General features: G+C 44.9%; 1 protein-coding gene across 1 annotated transcript; it reads right to left on the bottom strand.

The window, feature by feature from the left end:
• Window positions 1–39: 39 nt before the first annotated feature.
• FSD2 (fibronectin type III and SPRY domain containing 2) lies at window positions 40–16,510 on the bottom strand. Its single transcript, XM_009961033.2, has 12 exons — window positions 15,767–16,510; window positions 15,591–15,686; window positions 14,349–14,582; window positions 13,046–13,068; window positions 11,939–12,060; window positions 10,741–10,896; window positions 9,516–9,650; window positions 8,626–8,779; window positions 8,123–8,256; window positions 6,057–6,189; window positions 2,578–2,754; window positions 40–292 (listed from the first exon to the last, which is right to left on the bottom strand). Exons 1-12 carry the CDS (start codon window positions 16,508–16,510, stop codon window positions 40–42), a joined length of 2,361 nt encoding a protein of 786 aa, XP_009959335.1.
• Window positions 16,511–19,708: the final 3,198 nt, after the last annotated feature.

Raw genomic sequence — 19,708 nt, 5'->3', positions numbered from 1 at the left:
TGCAGGTTACACGTAGATGTGGTAGGTGCAGAACAAAGGTTAATGGAGGGCAGTCCACGGGGGTACTGCAATTCCAGTATGTATCCGTAAGATACCAGGTGTTTCCAGAGCAAAGCAGGGGTGGACGTAATGCTGGAAGTGGGACTTGAATGCATAAAGGTGCTGGGCAATATCTGCATTGAAAAATGACAGTCTGCAGTTCTCGTAGTCCAGCAGGATACCAATCCTTCTGGGAGGGATAGTAATTCTGATATCTGGTGTCATTCCGCTGTGCAGGAATTCGTACTTGTGCCTGTAGGCAAGAAAGAGACAGAAAACCTGAGGGCACCCTGGCCGCTCTCAAAGGGAAGGGCTTGGTGCACAGGGGTGCGTTCCAGGGCATGGAACTGTTCCTGCTTTAGTCCCGTCCCTCCTGTGTGCCCTGCGGTTACTGCCCCAGTCCCACCCCCTTCCCTGCGCAACGGCCGTGCTTGCTGAGGAGCAGGGTGCTCTGCGCTGCCGCGCGGCCTTACCCCCAGCGCTCAGCCCTGCCGGCCTGAGCCGGGTCACGGGCCTCTTGTTCCATAGCCCAGTCCGGCTGCGAATGGATGGGTGGTGGCCCTGAGATACGGGCAAGGTCAGAGCACAACGTGAGACTTTCCAGGTTTTTTCTGTGTCTCGGAGGGCAGCGTGGGTGTCCTGTAAATCGGGGGGCGCAGCCTTGCGTGACTAGGTTTAGCCTGAAGTTGTCCCCTCCTCCATGAAGCAGCTGTGCTCTGTTAGGCTTGTCCCAGAACAAGGCTTGCCCTCTCCTCAGCCCTGCCTCTGGATAGCTGTAGGCACTGCCAGGGAGGGAGCTAGCAAGAGGACTCGGCCCTATCCTTCCAGGACGTGCTGCCCGCTTGCTCCCGGAGCGCCTGTGGTAGAGCCCCTTTCCTGCCAGCCCTGCACAACCTGCTCATGCCCACCCTCACAGCAGCAGGAGGGAGCGTAATCCCCTGGGCAGAGGCTGCCTGACTCACAGCATGGCTAGGCGTCCTCCAGACTATGGGACATAATTTTTTAACCCCCACTCTCTAAATGACGTTTCTGGCTGTTTTTCCTACAAAACCACCCTGCTCAGCCGGCTGATGGAGAAGTTCCAGTCTTCCTGCTCATTTACTAGAGGGTGATGTCTTTTAATTGTGATTCCAACACTGGATTATTGGAGGCCGGGAAGGTGCACTGTACGTAAGCAGCTTTGTCATGTAGGCGGCCCTCTTCTTCCCCCTGTATTCACTGTTCCGAGTAATGCTGAGGTCCTCTAAGTTACTCAAACAGCTCTCCCTAGTGTGACACACTGCAACCAAAAATGAGACTTTTATGGAAACAGGTGACTTCCTGAGCAGAAACGAGAAGATTTGTTCAGCTGGAGTGAGTTATCTGGCATTTCATAAGGGCCAGCTTCTTCACTAACCGCCTCCTCCACCCACACCATTCAAACCTGAGAAGATTTCCCTGCAGAAATGGGTATGACAGTGACTCAAACTGAGCAATGGCCCGTCTCCCTTGTCTCTCTGAAGTCCATGCTCCTTGCTCCAGAAGAATGAGAACAAACCTCAGTGTAGCTCTTAGCTCAGCGTAGCAAGGCAATCACATCGGCCCGCCTGCAGTGCCTGGGAGAGTCATTAGCGTCAGTGGGTTTGGTCTCCCTCATTAAGCAGCATTTCTGGCTGCGTGGGAGGCGAATGCCAGCACTGCTGAGGATGCCGGTGACGCGGCAGGCCAACTGCTGGGGAGCTGAGAGCAGCAGGTGCCTGGGGAGGAGTGTGTGCTCCAGCCAACGGAGCTGCATCTGAAACCTCCCTGCGTACCAGCTGGCAGAGGACAGGCAGATTTGGGCCCATGCTATGCCATCCTTACTGACTGTGCGTGCTGGGGACACTGGTGTCCAGGCTCCCTGTTCAAGGGGACCCAGCAGCACCCTGGCAACCCTTGCAGGCTGAGCAGTGAGGCATTCGGACAGGCCGGAGGCAATGCTCGGGGCTGCTTGGGGGGGTGACTTGTTCTCTTGCTCCTGGATGCTTCACAGGGTGCCTGAATCTCGCACAGGAGTCAAAGGCAATGGCGTCCGGCTGAGAGCCAGCAGGTTCAGCTGAGGCATGAGGAGAGCTGGCATTTCTGCCTGCTGGTGTGGCTGTTCAGTACTTCCGTAAGTAGGAAGGAGATCAAAACCAGTTGCATACAACTGGGTTTAGCCAGATACGCAGTTTCCACATTACATGGATCTGTTACTCTCTGTCTTCCTACTGGGGTTTCTGTGACCTAAACCAAGGCCTTTACAGCTAACTTCTGTAACGCAGATTTTATTCAGATTTGTTCCTGGGACTGCCTATTTCAATGTGAGGATGTCATTAAGCAGGAGGATTTGCTTAAAGGTTCCTGTATCCTTCCAGCACCAGTTCACAGTGCCAACGGTGGAATGTCAGAGGCCTCTGGTTAAGTGCTGGGTCTGGGCTTTGATAGAAAATCTCGGGCTGCCCCCTGCAAGGAGCTCCCTGCTGCTCTGCCTGCAGGTGTACATGTAGGAGGTGTTCCTGTAGCCTCCACAGCTCTTACCTCGATGGTGTGATGATATGTCTCATGCACCAGGATGAGTTGTTTGCCCCCAGATAACCATGTCTGGGAGTGTTTTCAAAAGCCACACCAATTCTGTACTCAGTATCTTCCTCAGCTTCCACCTCCCAGTAATGCTTTCCTTGAAATGGGATCAGACTGCCCAGGATCCCAATACACCTGTGGGAGACAGACAGGAATATGTGCTTTGGCAGGGACTCTCTGCAATGCTGTTTACAATGTTTAGGTAAGTAATGTACCCTGACGTTACATATCAATAAACAAAAGCCACTTTTCCTGTCTCCTTAGCAGTGCAGCGTGGATTTTTGACGACAGTGAAATTCACATGCTGAGGACCTGACACAGAATCTGCAGGTTTCTTTGTGACACCTACCCTGTTTTTACCTGTGGGTAGCTTTGTATAAATGAGTGCCCTGGGCACTTTCAGGAAAAGGGAAAACAGCATCCTATGCTGCTCAGGTTTTCTGGGAAAGTTATTACTTGCTAGAAAAGAGAGTGCACCCCAGTATAGCAGGGGAAAAGACTACAGATTTCGTATTTTCTTCCCAAACAGCCCAGGGCTTTAAATGTTGCTGACCGTCAGGAACTGAGCACTGGAAGAGCATGAAACGCCTGGGGCAGATGAGGAGGAGGAGACCTGCCTGTGCTGTGTTTGGAGAGACCAGCAAGAACTAAACACCGTAGGAGAGCTTTAAATATGCTTAAGAACCTGGGCCAGGAAAAGTTTTAATGGTAGGCTGTGGTCCCTAGCCTTTATGATAGGAATCATGTAGAAGGTAACTCTTTAAAAAGATGTGTAGGAAAGAAAGACAAAGACAATGTACCAGAGAGACCCTTCAGCTTGACTTACAGGCACAGTCTCAGAGTCAGAGGAGCTGGGCACTTTCAAGATGCAAGTCTGCAAAAACAGGTTCTGAAGCAAGAAAGTTGGGGAAAATAACCCATGCCAAATCCTTCTGAAAGACCCTAACTCGATTTAAGAGGGCAACGTGCATCCTGTAAGACTACACCCTAGCTTTTCCTCAGGAGAAGTACACGGTGCATTAGCTGTCACTGCTGCATTACAGGGAATAGCAGGCTTCAAAACATACCTTCAGTTTTGGATGGGGACTCACACACAACCTGTGTTTCTGTGGTAGGGTCGTCTGAGGTTGTAAATTACAAAGGCAAAGGATGTTACTGGCAGGCACTCTGAGCTTATCTGCCTCTAGGCAATGCTGAGAAAGAGCTGCACTCAGCATTCAGGGAGTCTGATGTGGAAGGACGGGCAGGCACAGCAAGACAGCTGCACTCTGTGCCACCTCAGCAGCAATCACTTAAAGCAAGGGTACAGCTCATTGCAAGTGCATGTAGATGCCTTGGCAATAGCCTAAAGGCTGCTGAAACTGGGACTCAGGCTGTGTTGCTACAGCTTGAGATGGAAAAGGAATGATGCAAAATGGATGGGTAAACATCTGTGAACAAAGTATTACCATAGTAATGGGAGTTGCAAAGCCACCAAGGCAAACCTGAGCCTGACCATAGGAGCTGCTGTGGTTAGGAAACACATTAGCCTTTCGGAGATCACACAAACTTCAGAAAGAAGAGTTTGCGATGTAATTTCCTTGTAGTCTGAGTGTTAGTCATTTCGGCTTGGGAGCTTTTTCTTCCCTTTTTTTTTTTTTTTTTTTTTTTTTTTTTTCCCCCTCACATTATCTTGGCATGAAGGATGCTTCTGAAAGTTCACAGCGGCATCAAACACAGCCCGAGTTCAGAACGAGATGACTGCCAGCTCTGGCTGTTTATGTGAAACACAAAGGCACCCTGTGGAAGTGGGATGAAATCCCATTTAGGCTTATCGTGATGACTTTAATGAAGAGAATCATCTATCTCCTAGCTGTTTGCTACCAAGCCCTCTAGCAACATTGCATTTCCGTGGAGGCACTAAGTTGAGGGCTTGTATTATTCTGTGTCTGCAGATGCCTGTCCTGCTTATATGTTGTTTCTGTGGTTCTGACTGGAAACATGTATTTTGGCAAGCTGATTCTCTTATTTCAATGGCAAAGGGCCTAATTTTTTCTTTTTTTTTTGAAGGTAAGATCTGTAGGCCCAAATGGTATCAGCTAGATCTTCCAGCAAGAGGTAAGTATTCAGATCCCTCTCCTTTCCTTAGCATTTGCTTTGGCTCTTAAATACCTGTTCAAATTTAGCTCAATGTGCCCAATGTGTATAAGCAGGTTTTACATCATTGTGGCTGGCTGCATCTGTAATCCTCTTTACAAACTTGCATTACCTTCCTAGTGATGCTTAAGTGCCAAAGAGCAGCTAGGAGAGAGAGATTTAAACTCACAAAATCAATGAGAACTGTTGAAAGCCCCATTAGACACTTCCTGGCATCTATTTGAAAAGAAAACAAACAGACCAACTGTGCTTTGAACTACACAAGCCTCTTTCAAAGAAGAGAGTCAGGTGCCAAAAGCACCAATAGATTTATTTTTTTTTTCCCATTCCATAGTATTTCCTGTAGTGAACAAGTTTTACATCAGATGAGTGTTTGGTGGTTTCCATTGGACAGAGATACATAAAACCAGGCCCCAAATGTCCACATGTGAAACCGAGCCCAAGGAAGGGTGGGCAGAGACTCCTGCACGTTGGGCACAAGGCTCCATCACTTTGGTAGCCTGCAGAGGAAGGGGCAGGAGAGAGGGAGCAACAGCCAGCAGAGAGGAGCAGCTCCTCAAGTTTTGGAAGTTGCAAGTGCTGGATCACTGTAATTAAGAGAACCTAATAATTACGCCTTTTTTAAAAAAAAAAAAAATCCCACTAGTGCTGTATTAAGAGTATTTTTTTTCTTGTGACATTTTTCCAGGGTTTTTGGGCTCTGTAAAGAATTACATGGGAAGAAAGTTTTGGAATTTAATAGAAGTCAGTGCACATATTGTGCAAAGGGAGATGTTGTAGGTAATATGTATTAGTCACCCTGGAAATTCTCAGAAAAGGGCAGCAAGCCACAGGGAGTTCAGTAATGGTGGTCAGAACAATAACCCCAGTGAAACTATGGGGCTTGGATAAATGGATACGGAGATTGACTCTCCAAGGAACTGTGGGAAACGCCTACCGTTTCAAACTGAATAGGTATCTTAGGAGCCCAACTTGAAATACCTTAAAATAAATCTGATTTTATAAAAGATGAGTAACCCATATTTTAAGAGGACCAACAAAGATGTTTGCAGTTGTCTAAAACCGATGACAACCATAGTCACTTATGCAAAAACCAAGACAGGAAAACCCACTGTACACTACACACATATACAGTCTGGAAGTTTTACTTGGTTGGTGCTTGGCTTGATGGTGAGGAGAGCTGCAATACCTTTTTAGCTCCTCTAAACCTTTTTAGTGGATTTAAATTCAAGGTAGAGGTGAGTTGTGCGTGAAGCAGCCACAAACCACATGTTAGTTGCAACAGAAACTCTTCTGTATACCTTGTAAAGCTGTTATCATAGACGGGCAGGTCACACTCGGGGTTTTCCAGTTCATCGCACGCAATTGTAAATCCATCATCTAGAATTGCCAGCAGAGGATGGGCTGTGTCCTCGTTAAGGCAGAAGTAGGTGCCTGTAAGAGAAAATGCCTGAGGATAACTCCAGCAGCTCCTCCTGCCATCAGGGTTTGCAGCAAGGGTGTGGTGAAATGTTTGGATCCACAAAAAGATAAGCCAGTGCTCTGGAAGGAATCTGTGCATGATGTTGAGAGGACAACGTTGTCCATTGGAGTTTTTAAAGTGAATGGGTGTTTTATAGCTTAACACCGTTTAGTTATAGCCTTGTGAAAAGCAGAAAAGAGGCCTTGACCTGGTTTTGAGCCCAGCCAGGGCTCAAAGCTGCAGGAAGCAACTATTCAAATATAAGGGGTCCTCCCTGCAATGTACTGTCCAGTTCCAAGTCACCTTCCTCAGGGCTGAAGTGATCTATTTTTAATCTCTGAAAGGAGAAGGGGGGCTTAAAGGCCTCTCCATGGCCTCACTCTTCCACAAAAATGCTGGGCACAGTTTGAAGAGGAGGGATCTCTACAAAGGTGTCACTCGCAGCACCCTTCATACTTCAGCACCTCCTCATCAGACCAGCCCTCCGAGAGGTAAGTCAGCTCAGCCGGCCCAGGATGACAGCACTTCTGCCCTTCTCCCTCCGGAGACTCCAGAGAGCAGGTCTGACGCACCGCGCTCCGATGAGCAGCCACATGCGTCACAGCTGCTGTTTGGGGTTGGTGTTTGTGTATCCACCCCAGTAAGAACCATTCCCAGCGTTGGAGGTGAGCACCTGCAGCTGACAGATCAGTCTGCATCAGCTGTTTGCATAATGTAGACTCAGGGAAGATAAATCTCTCCATGCTAATCCCAAATGAAATCATTATAATCAAACTGCAAGTTCCTTCAATGCAAATACAATACAAACAATGACGGGGCAATTACAGGCATGTGCTGCTGAAAACAAACACATGCTGTGCAAGCAGAATTGGCAATTTCAAATATTGAGTTTGATGTAAGCAGCTGAAATACACTCAAACAATGGTAACACAATGACAGTCTTCCTCTCCAGGGATTTAAGAATGAGCGTTTCTGTTCTGTGGTGTCACTGATGTGTAGCAGACAGATTCCTTACTGAAATGTAGCCTTTAGCAGATTAATGGGTGTGTGGTCAGCTTGCTGAATAAGCAGAATTTGCAAATGTCTCACAGAAGATAAGGGCAGAAGAGACGCAGGTTATGGTGTGAACGCATCTGAGTGATGTGGGAGGTTTGAGACACCCCAGTGAAGCCGCAGTGTCATTGTAACAGCAGTGAAGATGAAAACGGGTGTCTACCTGTAACTCATTAAAACGAGCTTTGATTAGATGGTTGGGAGGGGAAAGGGCTCCCAGCTTCTCTTTGGGGGAGACGGTTAATCCTTGCCCAGTGCGGCACTGAGAGCAGAGATGATAATGCTATGTCAGCTGTCAAAAGCAAAGCTTCCAGCTGAAACCTGGACTGCCTTTTTCCTGATGAATAAAGGGAACCAGCCTCAGCGCTTCCCCAGCCAAGCTGGAGATGTTCTAATACATCTAATACAGAGGAAGATTTTGCATATCCAGATGACTCTAGAAAGTGCTGACTGACTGTCTCAGCCATACTTTCCAGCAGCAGCATCATTACAAAGTAATCTCTGAAGTAAAATCTTACTACAACTTTCTTCATTGGTGTGTCAGTACTTGGCAACTGGCAACATCTGGGGGCGTTGGGTTGATACCGTCTTTTAAAATTTGTTTTAGTTTAGAAATTACTGTCTTTCAAGTATCAAATGTATTGGACAGAAATAATTTTAAGTTACAGAGCTGAAGCAATGCATTTTTTGTTACAATAAGTGCTTTTTTCATTCCTGAAAGGTTACCACGTGTGTAATTAGATGTAAGAGATGAGGGCCTGATCCAGAGGCCATTGAAACCAGCAGGAATCTTTCTATTGAGATAATAGATGCTACAAGAGGCTGCTGGAGTTGTTCCGAGCTATACAGTACCTGTGGTGTGTATCAGGACAGGTTCACTTCTTTCACTGGAACCACCCAGGTTTAGGGCTCTAACACAGATGCGATAGCTTTGGGTTGGCTGGAGGTGAATTAGGACTTCGCAGTTAGGAATCCCAACAATAGATCTACAGGAAATAAGTCCACGGAAAACAATAGGGTACAGAACAAAGGCAGGCCTTTGAGATTATTTTTCTGAACAACAAAGAAGAAATCACATGATCAGCTTCTCTTGTAACCCATCAACACTCTACCTTGTGCAGTTGTTGCAGTTGTCAGTAGCGGGGACAAGAGAGAGTCTCTGCAGATTTCTACATCTGCTTCTGCCCTTTTCCCATCCCCTGTATACTAATTTTCAATTAACACTTATACAATTAATTTTACTAAGAGGAATACTTATAAACGTGAATTCACCAAAGGGTCATGGGCATTCCTAGTGCTGTCAGATGCCACATGACATCTCTACAGGTCAGGGACTCAATAGAATAGTGACTCACTCAGTAATAATATCGCCATTTTCTTCATCTGTCAGCTTGGACAATTCAACCATGTAGGAATCAACAGGGTTAATGTCTCTAGATTCCCAGCACACCAGTGCTGCATTTTCACAGCTTCGGATCTTTTTACTCTTTATGGTAGGTGGTGAAGGAGCTAAACAGTAGGCAAAGAACAATTCTAAGCTGGTGCTTGAAGATGTTTGCAACAAACATGCTTTGAAGACTTAAATAATAGAACCAAGTTGTTTGCTAATACTATATCATTAAAGAAACCTGCTTCTCCAATGGACAATAAACAGCAGGCAGGGCAATTAACAGCACTATTCAAAGACTTAATTTGGACTATAAAGGTCCCAAGAGAATTAATCAGAGAAGTAACATGGAGACTGATTACACAACCATTTTCTTTCTATCATTGGTTTTATCTTTGTCATAAAAGTGCATCTCTTCGCTGCTCTAAGATGTCAAAGACACCTGGAACAAGCGCTTGAAGGTCTCACGCTGACTCGCTCAATTTTATGTCAGGATTTCACAAAATGTGCTTGACTGAACTGCAGTTGCAAAGGGCAGCATAGCAGCTGAATCCACAAAATACCTACACGCCAATAAAAGCAGGGCTGGCATCCACCTGGCAGAACTGGGGGACTTGAGCCTTATTCCCAGCTCTTCTACATGCTTGCATTTAAATAAGTGATTTTTGTCTCTGTGCTCTAAGACAGGGACAACTGGCCTGATAGGCTCTCCAGACAAAACTCGGCAATTCCCATGCAGTCAGTAGACTTCTATCAGAAGAAACAGAGTGCCCAGAAAGTATTAATGGCATAAAATTCAGAGAGGACTGTGAATTTCACTACGAAGGTCACATAGTTGTATGAATAAAATATTTTTACCTGTTACATAAACTGCTTTTTCACTTGGTGGACTGATTCCAGAGGCATTTAAAGCACTGACCCAAAATTCATACTGTGTATTCGGCAACAGATTAGTAATGGTGCAGTATGTTTCTTTGACTTTTAGCATATGCTCTGAAATGAAAACAACAAAGCATTTACAGTGCCTTTACACAGTTACACACCCTTCCCCAGAGCTGCCTCAAATAATGGAGATGAGGATCATTGTTTTGTGTGCTGAGCTCAGGAGAGCGCCTTGTGCTCCATACACTTTGATTAGCTGTCAGGCTGTTTCACCACACCTTCCTCTAAGGAGGCATAAATCAGATAACGCATCAGCTTCTGAAGAAGCCATGTCACTCAGAAAAAACCCCAACCAAACAAAATAAACAAAAAAAAAACATAAAAGAAACCCAGAAAGGTAGGTCACCCACCTGTCACTGATTTTTTTCTAAAAAGACCCTGCATGTTCCCACTCCAGGGATGCTGTCTGGTCAGCTCATCCCAGCAGTGGGACAAAAGTTGAAGCTATTTCACTACTCATTTCTCATTCTTCATCTTAAAATTTGGGACAGGTTCTGCTTTTCTTTCTGAACTGGCCATTTGGCACTCTACTGGCTTCCGCTGTAGCTGGAGACGTGACTGGGTGTTTTCAGTAAAAGGTTCTGCAAGAATATTATTAGCAAAGGCAGTTTTGTCACAAGGCTGGGACATTTTAGGATGGTTCTGTGGTTCTTTTTGTGTGTGTGTGTGTGTGTGTGATGGGGAGTTATAGCCTATTATTAGCACTGAGATAAACTGTAAAATGACTGTGGGGGTTTCAGTGGGTGTGTCGATAATACGATTTGCTCTCTAAAAATACCGTGCTTTGCAGTGGATGCAGCGCATGTGTGCCTAACACAGTGCCTGCCCTCCAGGAAAGGAAATGCTGCTGCTGAGATCTGACTCCATCCACTGTTGTCTTCCCATTCCTGCTATCCCAGCTGCTGCCCTGTCCTGTCCCTCCTGTGAGGGGTCCTGCTGCAGCTGGCAGCATGGCAGGCCTGGCAGGGGAAGAGTGACAAAGCCAGAAGCAGCAAGTTTGCTGGCAGATATGATAGTTTTGGTGGCAGAAAGAGTGCACGGGAAGCGCGCTGGTTGCCACAGCAAGCCCAGAGGCACTTTGGAATCAGCTGGTTTTGCCAGTGGTGGGCTGAGGTGTCCCCTTGGGTCCAGGCCTCCTTACCTGCTTGTTCATCACTGTGCCCCTCGCTGCTCACGGGTTTGTAGCACAGTTGGTAGCACTCGACAGTGTCATCTGAGAAGAGGCCCCAGCAAACTCTCAGTGAGGTGCCAGTCGCTGCATTGGGAGCCTGGGGATTGATCACAGGGGCACAAGGAGCTACAGAGGGGAAAACAGGTCGGGGTTTGAATGTATAAGCATGGTATGTTGTTCACAGGCAAACACCTCTCCTCTCATAAAGGTGTTTGCGCAAAGCCTAGGGTTTTGAATAGGTTCATGTTCCTCCCACACAGAGAGAAGTTAGGAGCTGACCCTGTAAATAGTTGCAGATAATAATCAGGTCACTGGTGTATGAACTAGTCTTGCTTAAAATCAGAACAATAAAATACATAAGCCTCAGCCTAACCCTTCTCTGTAAACTTGACCCCCCGCTGCCTCTGAGAGCTGCTGTTCCCCAGCGAGCTAGCACAGCCCCGCAGCAGCACCAGGAGACATGCGCTGCACTGCTGCGGACCAGCCCAGGGCCTGAGGAGCCTCTGGAGGAAAGATGAGGGAAAAGCTGTACAGCATGGGATCAGCAGCACAAGCAAACAAGTAGCAAATGCTATTTTACTTTCAGAAAACACAATGTGTGGGCATAAAAACTGCATGTTGTTCTTTCTGATCATTTGTGGTATGCCAAAAAAGATTTAAAATATTATTTTTTATTATTATAAATTTGTTTGGGTTTTGCTCTGTTTCCTGTGGATAATAGGAAAAATATTTGCTAAATAGCAGAGGAACAAGCCACTGAAATCTGGTTTTTGAGAGAAGCTACGCAGGTTGTTTCAAGCAGTCTGGTGTCCCTCTCTACTTTGTTCAAGCAACTACAAGGTGAGACAAGTTACCACAAACTAAGAATGCCTGACACTCAACAGAAGGGGGTAGTCTTTGCGAGTCTTCTAGGAAAGCATCCGGCAAAAGCAGGGAAGGCCAAACTTGGCAGTTCTGGTAACTTACACTGAAAACAAATGAAAAAAAAAAAAAGCTTCCAGTGCCTATGTATATATAGGCAATCAAAAAAAAATCTAGAGTGAAACCTAGGGAGAAGCTGATTCTGCCTTTGCAATTCTCCTTGAAAAGAAGTAATGGACTTCTGTTTAATACATATCCCTAACTAAACGTAAATAGGTCTGAAATAATGATCAGGTAGGAAGAGTACCTGGAATAGTATTAATGGAGTTCATTAGTTGTTCAACTTCAGAGAAATCTATGACGCGCTCTTCAAAGCCTGGCGGTGTTGAAAGTTCTAAATTCACTTCTTTCTTTAAGAATTCTTCCAGCCTGTAATTGTAGGGAAAAAAAAAAAAGTCTAATTGGAAGTACCATAGTGTTGGAGATGACTTTCTGTGTTACCTATTGGTAAGAGGAAAAGAACAGCAAACTAAAATAACAGCTATTTCCTTAAAAGAATGTTTTCATAGTTGTACAAAGCTTGGCCTTCCCATGCCCTTTGCTGGGAGATACACGGCCATACATCAGCTCAGTGCTCCAAGATGACAAACAGAGCTGGATGCTGATGGGGCTGAGGGACCACACTTGTGCACCCCGCTCAGGCAGCGAGCTGGCTGCCACACACTGGGCGCCCACTGAGCAGGTGAGTGAGGTTTCCCCAGCACCCCTCTGTGGGAAGTGAGCTATTAGCTCCATGACTTCCGTGACTGAATTTTTGAACAACAGTTACTAATTCAGGACCTCATGGTTCTAGGTGTTATAAATTTGAAACAAAGGGGGTATCTTTGTGTTTTCATAAATGATGACAGTTTGAATGCATATTTTTTGCAATTGATTTAGTGTGCCTTAAGACTTCTTCCAACTGCTCTGAGATCTTTCAGAATCTGTTTTGAGCTCTCCTGACTTTCTACCCCTCTATATTCATGCATAAATGAGCCTGTTACTAATCTATTTAGGGAGTTCAGTTTTAGTCAGATTTGTATCCAGAGCATTTCTTTCAAGATCTTTAGCAATTCTGTTTCTCAGTCACTGAAATTATTTCTTTATGGCTAAGCTGAAAACTGTGATTTATTCATGCTTTAACTTTTTTTTTTTTTTTTTTTTTAAATTGGCTCAAAATTAGTTTTGAGTGTTAACTTCTTAGAGCAACTTTTTCTGCCGCAGTTTAAACCAGAAATACTAAAGATTTCAATAGCTCTAGTAGCTTAGATAATATCTGTGTGTCTGAATGGAGTCCAGAACATGCAAGTGTCTCCAATAACAGGTCAAATTAGCAGGAAGAAATGTGACACAAAATCCCAGACTGTGACACTACCTGTCAACCATGGTTACTGCTGCCTGTAGGAAAAAAGAGAGAGAGTTAAAGACAGAAAAGATACATTTCTTGCATTAGTCCAGTTAGACTACATCATGCTGTTGACCTGTCTTACATCAATTGTCCCAAATGCAGCCCTTAGAGTGAAATAATGGGCTCTCACCCAGCTCTGAGAACAAAGCCATGCCTAACTGTCTGTTCCAAATGGCTGAATTTACAGCAAGATAACGTGCAATATCAGGCAGTGACCAGTGCCTACCCATCTAGATTCCAGACTGTATCCTTCCTCAGTTGTCCAAAGTGCCAACAGATCCTTCACAAACAAAACCCAACAACTGCTGGGGAAAAGAACTTAGTGAAATTATCTGGAGGGAGTCTGAGCACTGCACGTTACTAGAAGACAGATGTACAGTCCCTGGAGAAACCTAAGCACCTGAGATCTCTCATAAAGAGCTTTCACTTCTTGGTGAATAATGATTCCTATGGCTGATGCAAAACTGTTTACAAGCTAAGGAGAAAATAAAGTTATTCCAGAAATGCAGAGGAACTGGAAAAGTCAGCCCATCCAAAGAACTCAGCAGGTTGCAGTGACACAGCAAGCTGATTCATTGGAGCAGACTGGAGGTGTTTGGAGATTTGTTTACTGTCCAGTTCAGAAGTTACTGTGGCTGTGCTATAGAAAAGCTCTCATCCACCTGAGTCACAGGACAACTCAGATTAGAGCAATCACTCATCAGCAGTAAAAAGTCTCATTTTTTTCCAATTCTTTTTCTACCTACTAAAGAAAAATAACTTCTTGACACCTCCTCAACAGTGGGATTCATCCATCACTTTGCAGGAACTCCTGATGTATTTACTTTGGAGCTCCTGTTCAGCTGAACTTTCCAACAAAATAAGCACGAAAAAGAAACATCCTCCAAAGTGGTTGCATCAGCCTGCCTGCTGTGAGCCCAGAATAGAGCCAGAGAGCTGAGCCTGCACGAGGCAATGAACACTAAGTGCTTCCAGAGTTTCCAGAGATAGGCTTTTTAGAGAGAGATCTTCTCTCTGAACCCCAGTGGGACTCACAAATCATTGAGCATCCAAGTTACAAACTTCTGCTGCTGCTTCTTCATTCTGGCCGGATTGTTTTGCCCCACTAAGCCAATGCCACCATGACAAGCACCTGGAGCAGTGACAGCACCATGGACCAAGCACCGCAAACGCTCTCTAGCAACAAAGCCACTTGGGACTTCCCAGCTGGGGACTACTTGAAAGCAGCAAAGAGCATTTAGAAGGGGCCTTGCCAGTTAAAGCTCTTTACCTTCATAAAACTGACTTTATCATTTTCCAGGTAAAGCTCCTGGGTTGCGTCTGTCAGTTCCTTGCATGTGTCGAGATGTTCCCCACAACTGACCAGCTGCCCATATAAAGCTTCCAGCTTCTGCCTCTTCTCTTCCCCCAGTGCTTCCAACTGTTCTTCGTACTTCTGAGCAAGCACTTGCACTGCGTTGTTGTAATGCACCTCGAAGTTCTGCTCCTGCCTCCCAAAGTTTTCCTGCAAGGCATTTGGGAATTTGTTCCTCGGTGTCAGGCCTGATCCATAGGTCAGCCAGAGAAAAATCTTACTCAGGTCTGCCTAAAATTCTCCTTTCCAGGGAGGCAATGCCCGTACACAGAAACTGTAATTTGACTAATTTGCATTTTAGGGGTTTATTCTAACCATTCACCTCCACTGAGGCACAAAAGAGTGTTGGATTTGTTTCCAGACATAAAACCATCAGAAATTATAATAAAAACAATGATGCAAGGCAACTGTCTCCAACCCAAGCCCAGGGATATATCCCAGCCATAATCTCACAAGTGTTCCCACCAATGCAGTCAAGCACATCATTCCATAAGAGAAACCACGGCAACCCAGTGGGATCCACGGGTTTGTGCTGGGGCAGCTGAGCAGCTAATGCTGGTATCCTCATTTGCTGCTGGAGAAAGCATTAGAGAGGAAGACTTAAGGAGCAGGCAAGGCTTTATTGCCAACAGCTGCCCACTGCTCAGGCACTGATGCCCTTCTGTGCCACAGGTAGCAGAGAAAAGACAGTAGATGCCTTGAGTTACTGCTTCCCTTTGACTTGCTGCCAGCTGGGCCCCTTCCCCTGGGGCCAAGTTGATATCAGCTGAGCAGGAGCACAACCCTTGAAGTGCTGCAGCTCGGTGCAGCTGGTCCAAGGTTTGCCTGTATCTGGCACTTCTGTAAATGAAACCAAGCGAACACCAGGGGTACACTCTGGATGGACTAGTCAGATCACAGGTCCTTGGCCATTTAAAACTAAGTGAGTGGGGACCATTTTATTTCTGAATGCAAGTACAGATGCTTAATGTGGTTTTACTAGTCCACATAAAAAATTCACTAGGGTGAATTTTCCTTAATACCTCAGCCTAGGCAAACCTCAAGATTACTCTGTGCTCTATTACCATAATTACTCACCTCATTAACAATTGAACACTAAGACTGTCAAAACTGTCTAAGCCCAGTACCACAAAGTTAGCCCAAGAAATGATGCCTTACCTCTACAGTGATGAAGATTTCCTCCAAGTGACTGGCAACATTTTCCATCTGAGCAATCTGCTCTTCCAACTTGCACATGTTTTTATGAATCTCCTCCTACCAAAACACCCAGCATGACTCTTAGTATGTCTGAACGCAGTTCTAGAGGCACTGCAGTACACTTGCATTACTCTTACCTTTTCACTTTCAACGGCACTGGGAAGCTGAACTACCTCATGATCCTTGTGCTCACCAAACAGTTTGTCAAAGGCTCGGATTGGCATCTTGCAGGTAGAACAAAAAACATCTGCTGCTTCCTCCTCCTCACTGACAGCCTGACTGTTCCACTCATCTGACATGCCACCACTGCTAAGCCCCTCTCTGGACCATATGGGGCTCTCAGCTTCATCCTCTGCTCTGGCTTTGCTCTGATCTTCATCTTGAGAAGCCTCACCAGGCAGTCCCTGTTGCTTTGTGCTTTGACTTTGATCTTTCACTGGAGAACTGCTTTTTGATGCATTATAAATGGAGCCTTGTGATCCCGCTTTTTCTGTGCGAGTAGGTGGCCATCTGCTCTCCACCATCTCCAGATGTCCTCCAAGAAGCTCAAGCTCTTTTTCTTTATCCTCATCAAGTCCATACATCTTAGCTAACTCTGCAACCTCCTTTTCCAAGTCATATCCAGCTTCTTGTGAGTGCTGAAATTTTTCGCTACTCAATGCAGATTCCCTTCTCATATCCCCCAGAGACCTGTCTCCTTGACCAGATAGCTCTTCAGGAAAGATATCAAACCTCTCCTTTGATCCATAAAGATCCATGTGATAAAATATCAAACCTTCAGCCTCAGTCTCATTCGACTCTGGGACCGGTGGGGAAGCTGAACGACTGGGCAACTTGTCACTAGTTTCATACTCTCTTGCACTGCCAGATCTGGATGACATTAGTATCCTCAGTGAGGCTTTTGAGATGACGAGTCTCAGTCCTGTAAGAGATAAGAAAGATCCTTAGCTACACACTTAGATATCAAGCATGAGTTTTTCTTGCTCAAAAATATATGGATGGAATAGGTTTGGCTGAGGACTGCTCAGGGCCTGGAAGTAGGCATGGAAAAGACCAAAGCTGGTAGCTTCACTTCCTAAGTGAAGCTTCGGAAGTGAAGCTATGAGACGCTTGTTTTTTCCCACCTCCGTGCAAAGCACAGCAGAGAGCTGTCTCTGGTGTGCATCCTGTGCTTTCTGAGTGGCTCATCTGTGACCCTGATGCCTGATTTCCAAGCAGTGGAGTAGTCCTGTCCTCAGCTCAGTGCTGTGACTGTGCTTCAGGTGCTGTTCTGGGCAATTGGAGATGGCCTGGTTTGAAGTCTGCTCACCCTTCAGCTGCTGTCAAGCGCTCTTTCTGAACTGTCAGTCAGCCATACTGTAGGATGCCCTCTCTTGTGACCACGGATGCCGCGTAACACACTAGTAAATGCCCTGAAAAATCCTGTTCTGGATTTTTCATGTTGCCATTCTTGATGCTGAAAATTGTGGTTTCTTTTAACATTATTCTTAGTCCAGGTCTGAGATCCTTTCTATTAAAAGAGGGAAAAACACTGCCCTTTGGGGGTTCTCAGGTGCTGTGAAAATATATATTCTAACATAAACGAAGCTCAGAAGCTCATCATCTCCATGATAAAGCATACAGTAAGTAGGAAGCAAGTCAGGTCATTGACCCCTGAATTGAGAGAAGTCCCCTCTGACCTGGAGCTTGCACGCTTTGTCCATTCTGTGCAATAAGGCAGCTGTGAACAGAGCACGTGGATGCAAAACACAAAGCTGTATGACAAAGCAGGTGCACATATGACAACATTAAAGGTGCAAAGGCAATTTTAACACTGACTCCCCAAGCCCACTGTTTTCAACCAGCCTGTATTAACAACAGCACATGAGATAATGCTAGTACAGAGACACTGCTCTCACCGTCAGAGACTTTCAACATCCCCATAGCCTCCACTGTTCACCAGCACAAAAAAAATCACAGCTACAAAACTACTCAGGTCAATTTTTTATCAGCAGTTTACTCCTACAACCAGAAGAGTTCATGGAAAGATTTCAGCTGAATATTAAATAAACCTATAGTTACATCTAGTCCTAGCTAAGTGAAGCATATGAAAACTTTAAAACCACTTTCTCACAGAAAAAAAGCCAAAAGGTCAGTCAGGTATCAAGGGTATCAGAGCTTCTGCAGAAACAGTCACATAAGCTTTGCTTTCAAACTGCTTTTTATGGTCTTTGTAGTTTCGAGTACTTGCTATCACCTTAAATTTATTTCATCAATATTTTGCTAATATTCCTGAGAATTACTTAGCTAACAAAGTCAACACAGTCAGTGACTTATTAGAAAGCAACTTCTCAAACCAGTGAAAAATGCTAAGAAACTTCCCACTCTCTGGGTTTATAGCAATGACTGAAAACAGTCCAGCCTACTGGATCTGTAAGAAAACACGGACAGAAGTTCACCATTTGTCTTCTGGCACTGCAGACATGGGTGTGGATTCTACAGCTACCAATATTTTACTACAGATAAAACCACTGAAGTTAGGCAGAAATACTATTTATGCTACAGGCAATAAAATAAATCACACAAATTCTAACATATTAAACAGAGAAGAGGTCTTGACACATACCAGAAAATGTTGTCTGGCTCCCGCAAAGTTTTTTTTCCCCATAATTATAACAATAAGGCTTGCTTTAGAAGCTGCTACTAACTAGAAAAGTGAATTAACGAGTATTTTTCCTGAAATTAAATTACATAAATTAAAATGAGCATAATTAAGCTCGTCTGGAACCCTGCTGCCTAAATAAGATTTTCAGATGATTGCTCAGTGTTTGCTCAGTTTACAGGCACAGATACAATTACAGTGAAGAATGTTTAAGTCTGTGACCATCAACTACTGAAAATATATAACAAAGAATGTTACTACCTAAAAACTTGCCTTCTGTCTTAAGATGTCATAAATTCTTCTGATAGCTCAGACGGCATCAAACTTCACATTTATTTCCCCTAGTAAAAATTAATTCACATAAAAGCAATTCCCTGCCACTTTCCTGTGACTGCAGTTGGAAGACTTATTGCCGTAACCCTAGACCGCCTCTTTGCTCAGATAGGGACATGCCAGCAATGAGCAATGGAACAAATATAGATGTGCCCTGGCTGTCCTTCAGCAGTGTGCTACTTGAGTGTCACCAGGATGGATGTCATACACTGAGAAAACACTCTGAAAGTGGATTCCTGGATCTGAAGTACTTGGAACAATTATAAAGAGCCCTTGCTAAAGCCAGAGCACCCTCTCACTTTCTGAGGTGGTATTAATAAACCCTCAGAGTGCAGTCATTGACTCTAGGTGTGATTTCCAAGGCTGTGGTGCTAGGCAGAGTACCGTGTGTGGGATACACAAAACGTGCGTCCTGCACAAACTAACTCAAATGGCTGGACGCAGCCTTACAGCATTGCTGCACAATTAAATGAAAGTACCTGTTCTGGGTTTTGCAAAAGTTTAATAGTAAAGTCCTTCTCTCTATTAAATTAGCAGAAGCTTTACTATGGACTTGAGTTGGAATCAGGATCAGATTCCAGAAAAAATATTAAATTTCATAATTTAGAAAAAATCAGTCATAATGTTGCATACACTTATTATACATATACATACATCCCCACCCTCTACGTGTATGCTAGACCTCTGGTAAGATAATAAAGAGAAGAAAGTGGCCAATGGCCCAGCTAGGGAGCGTTTTCACCCGAACATACCCCTTCAGTCTGTGCTCAGCAGTGGTTCACCTGATAAAAACCAGGCTGTATATTACCACTGATTATCGTGATTACTGTAGCACTTGAGCTTTATGTATCCACTCGATCCCACAGCTGTCCAGCATACATAATCTTCTGCTTGTGAACATGCTACTGAGCCAGCCTCGCTGCCAGGAGATTTTTAAGCATGTTTGAGGGCAATGCATTATGTATGTCTTGAGCTCAGGGAATAGTGCAAGAGGAAACATCTATTGGATCTTGACACAGCTCTGCTTTTTCTTCCTTTTCCAATTAAACTTGGTGTCATTTCCTCACATTTCTAGCAGTGCAATTGTTTGCTGTTTTGGTAAGGA

The sequence above is a fragment of the Leptosomus discolor genome, chromosome 11, assembly GCF_034619465.1.
Source record: "Leptosomus discolor isolate bLepDis1 chromosome 11, bLepDis1.hap2, whole genome shotgun sequence".
NCBI lineage: Eukaryota > Metazoa > Chordata > Aves > Leptosomiformes > Leptosomidae > Leptosomus > Leptosomus discolor.
This window is presented reverse-complemented; position numbering and strand designations above follow the sequence as displayed.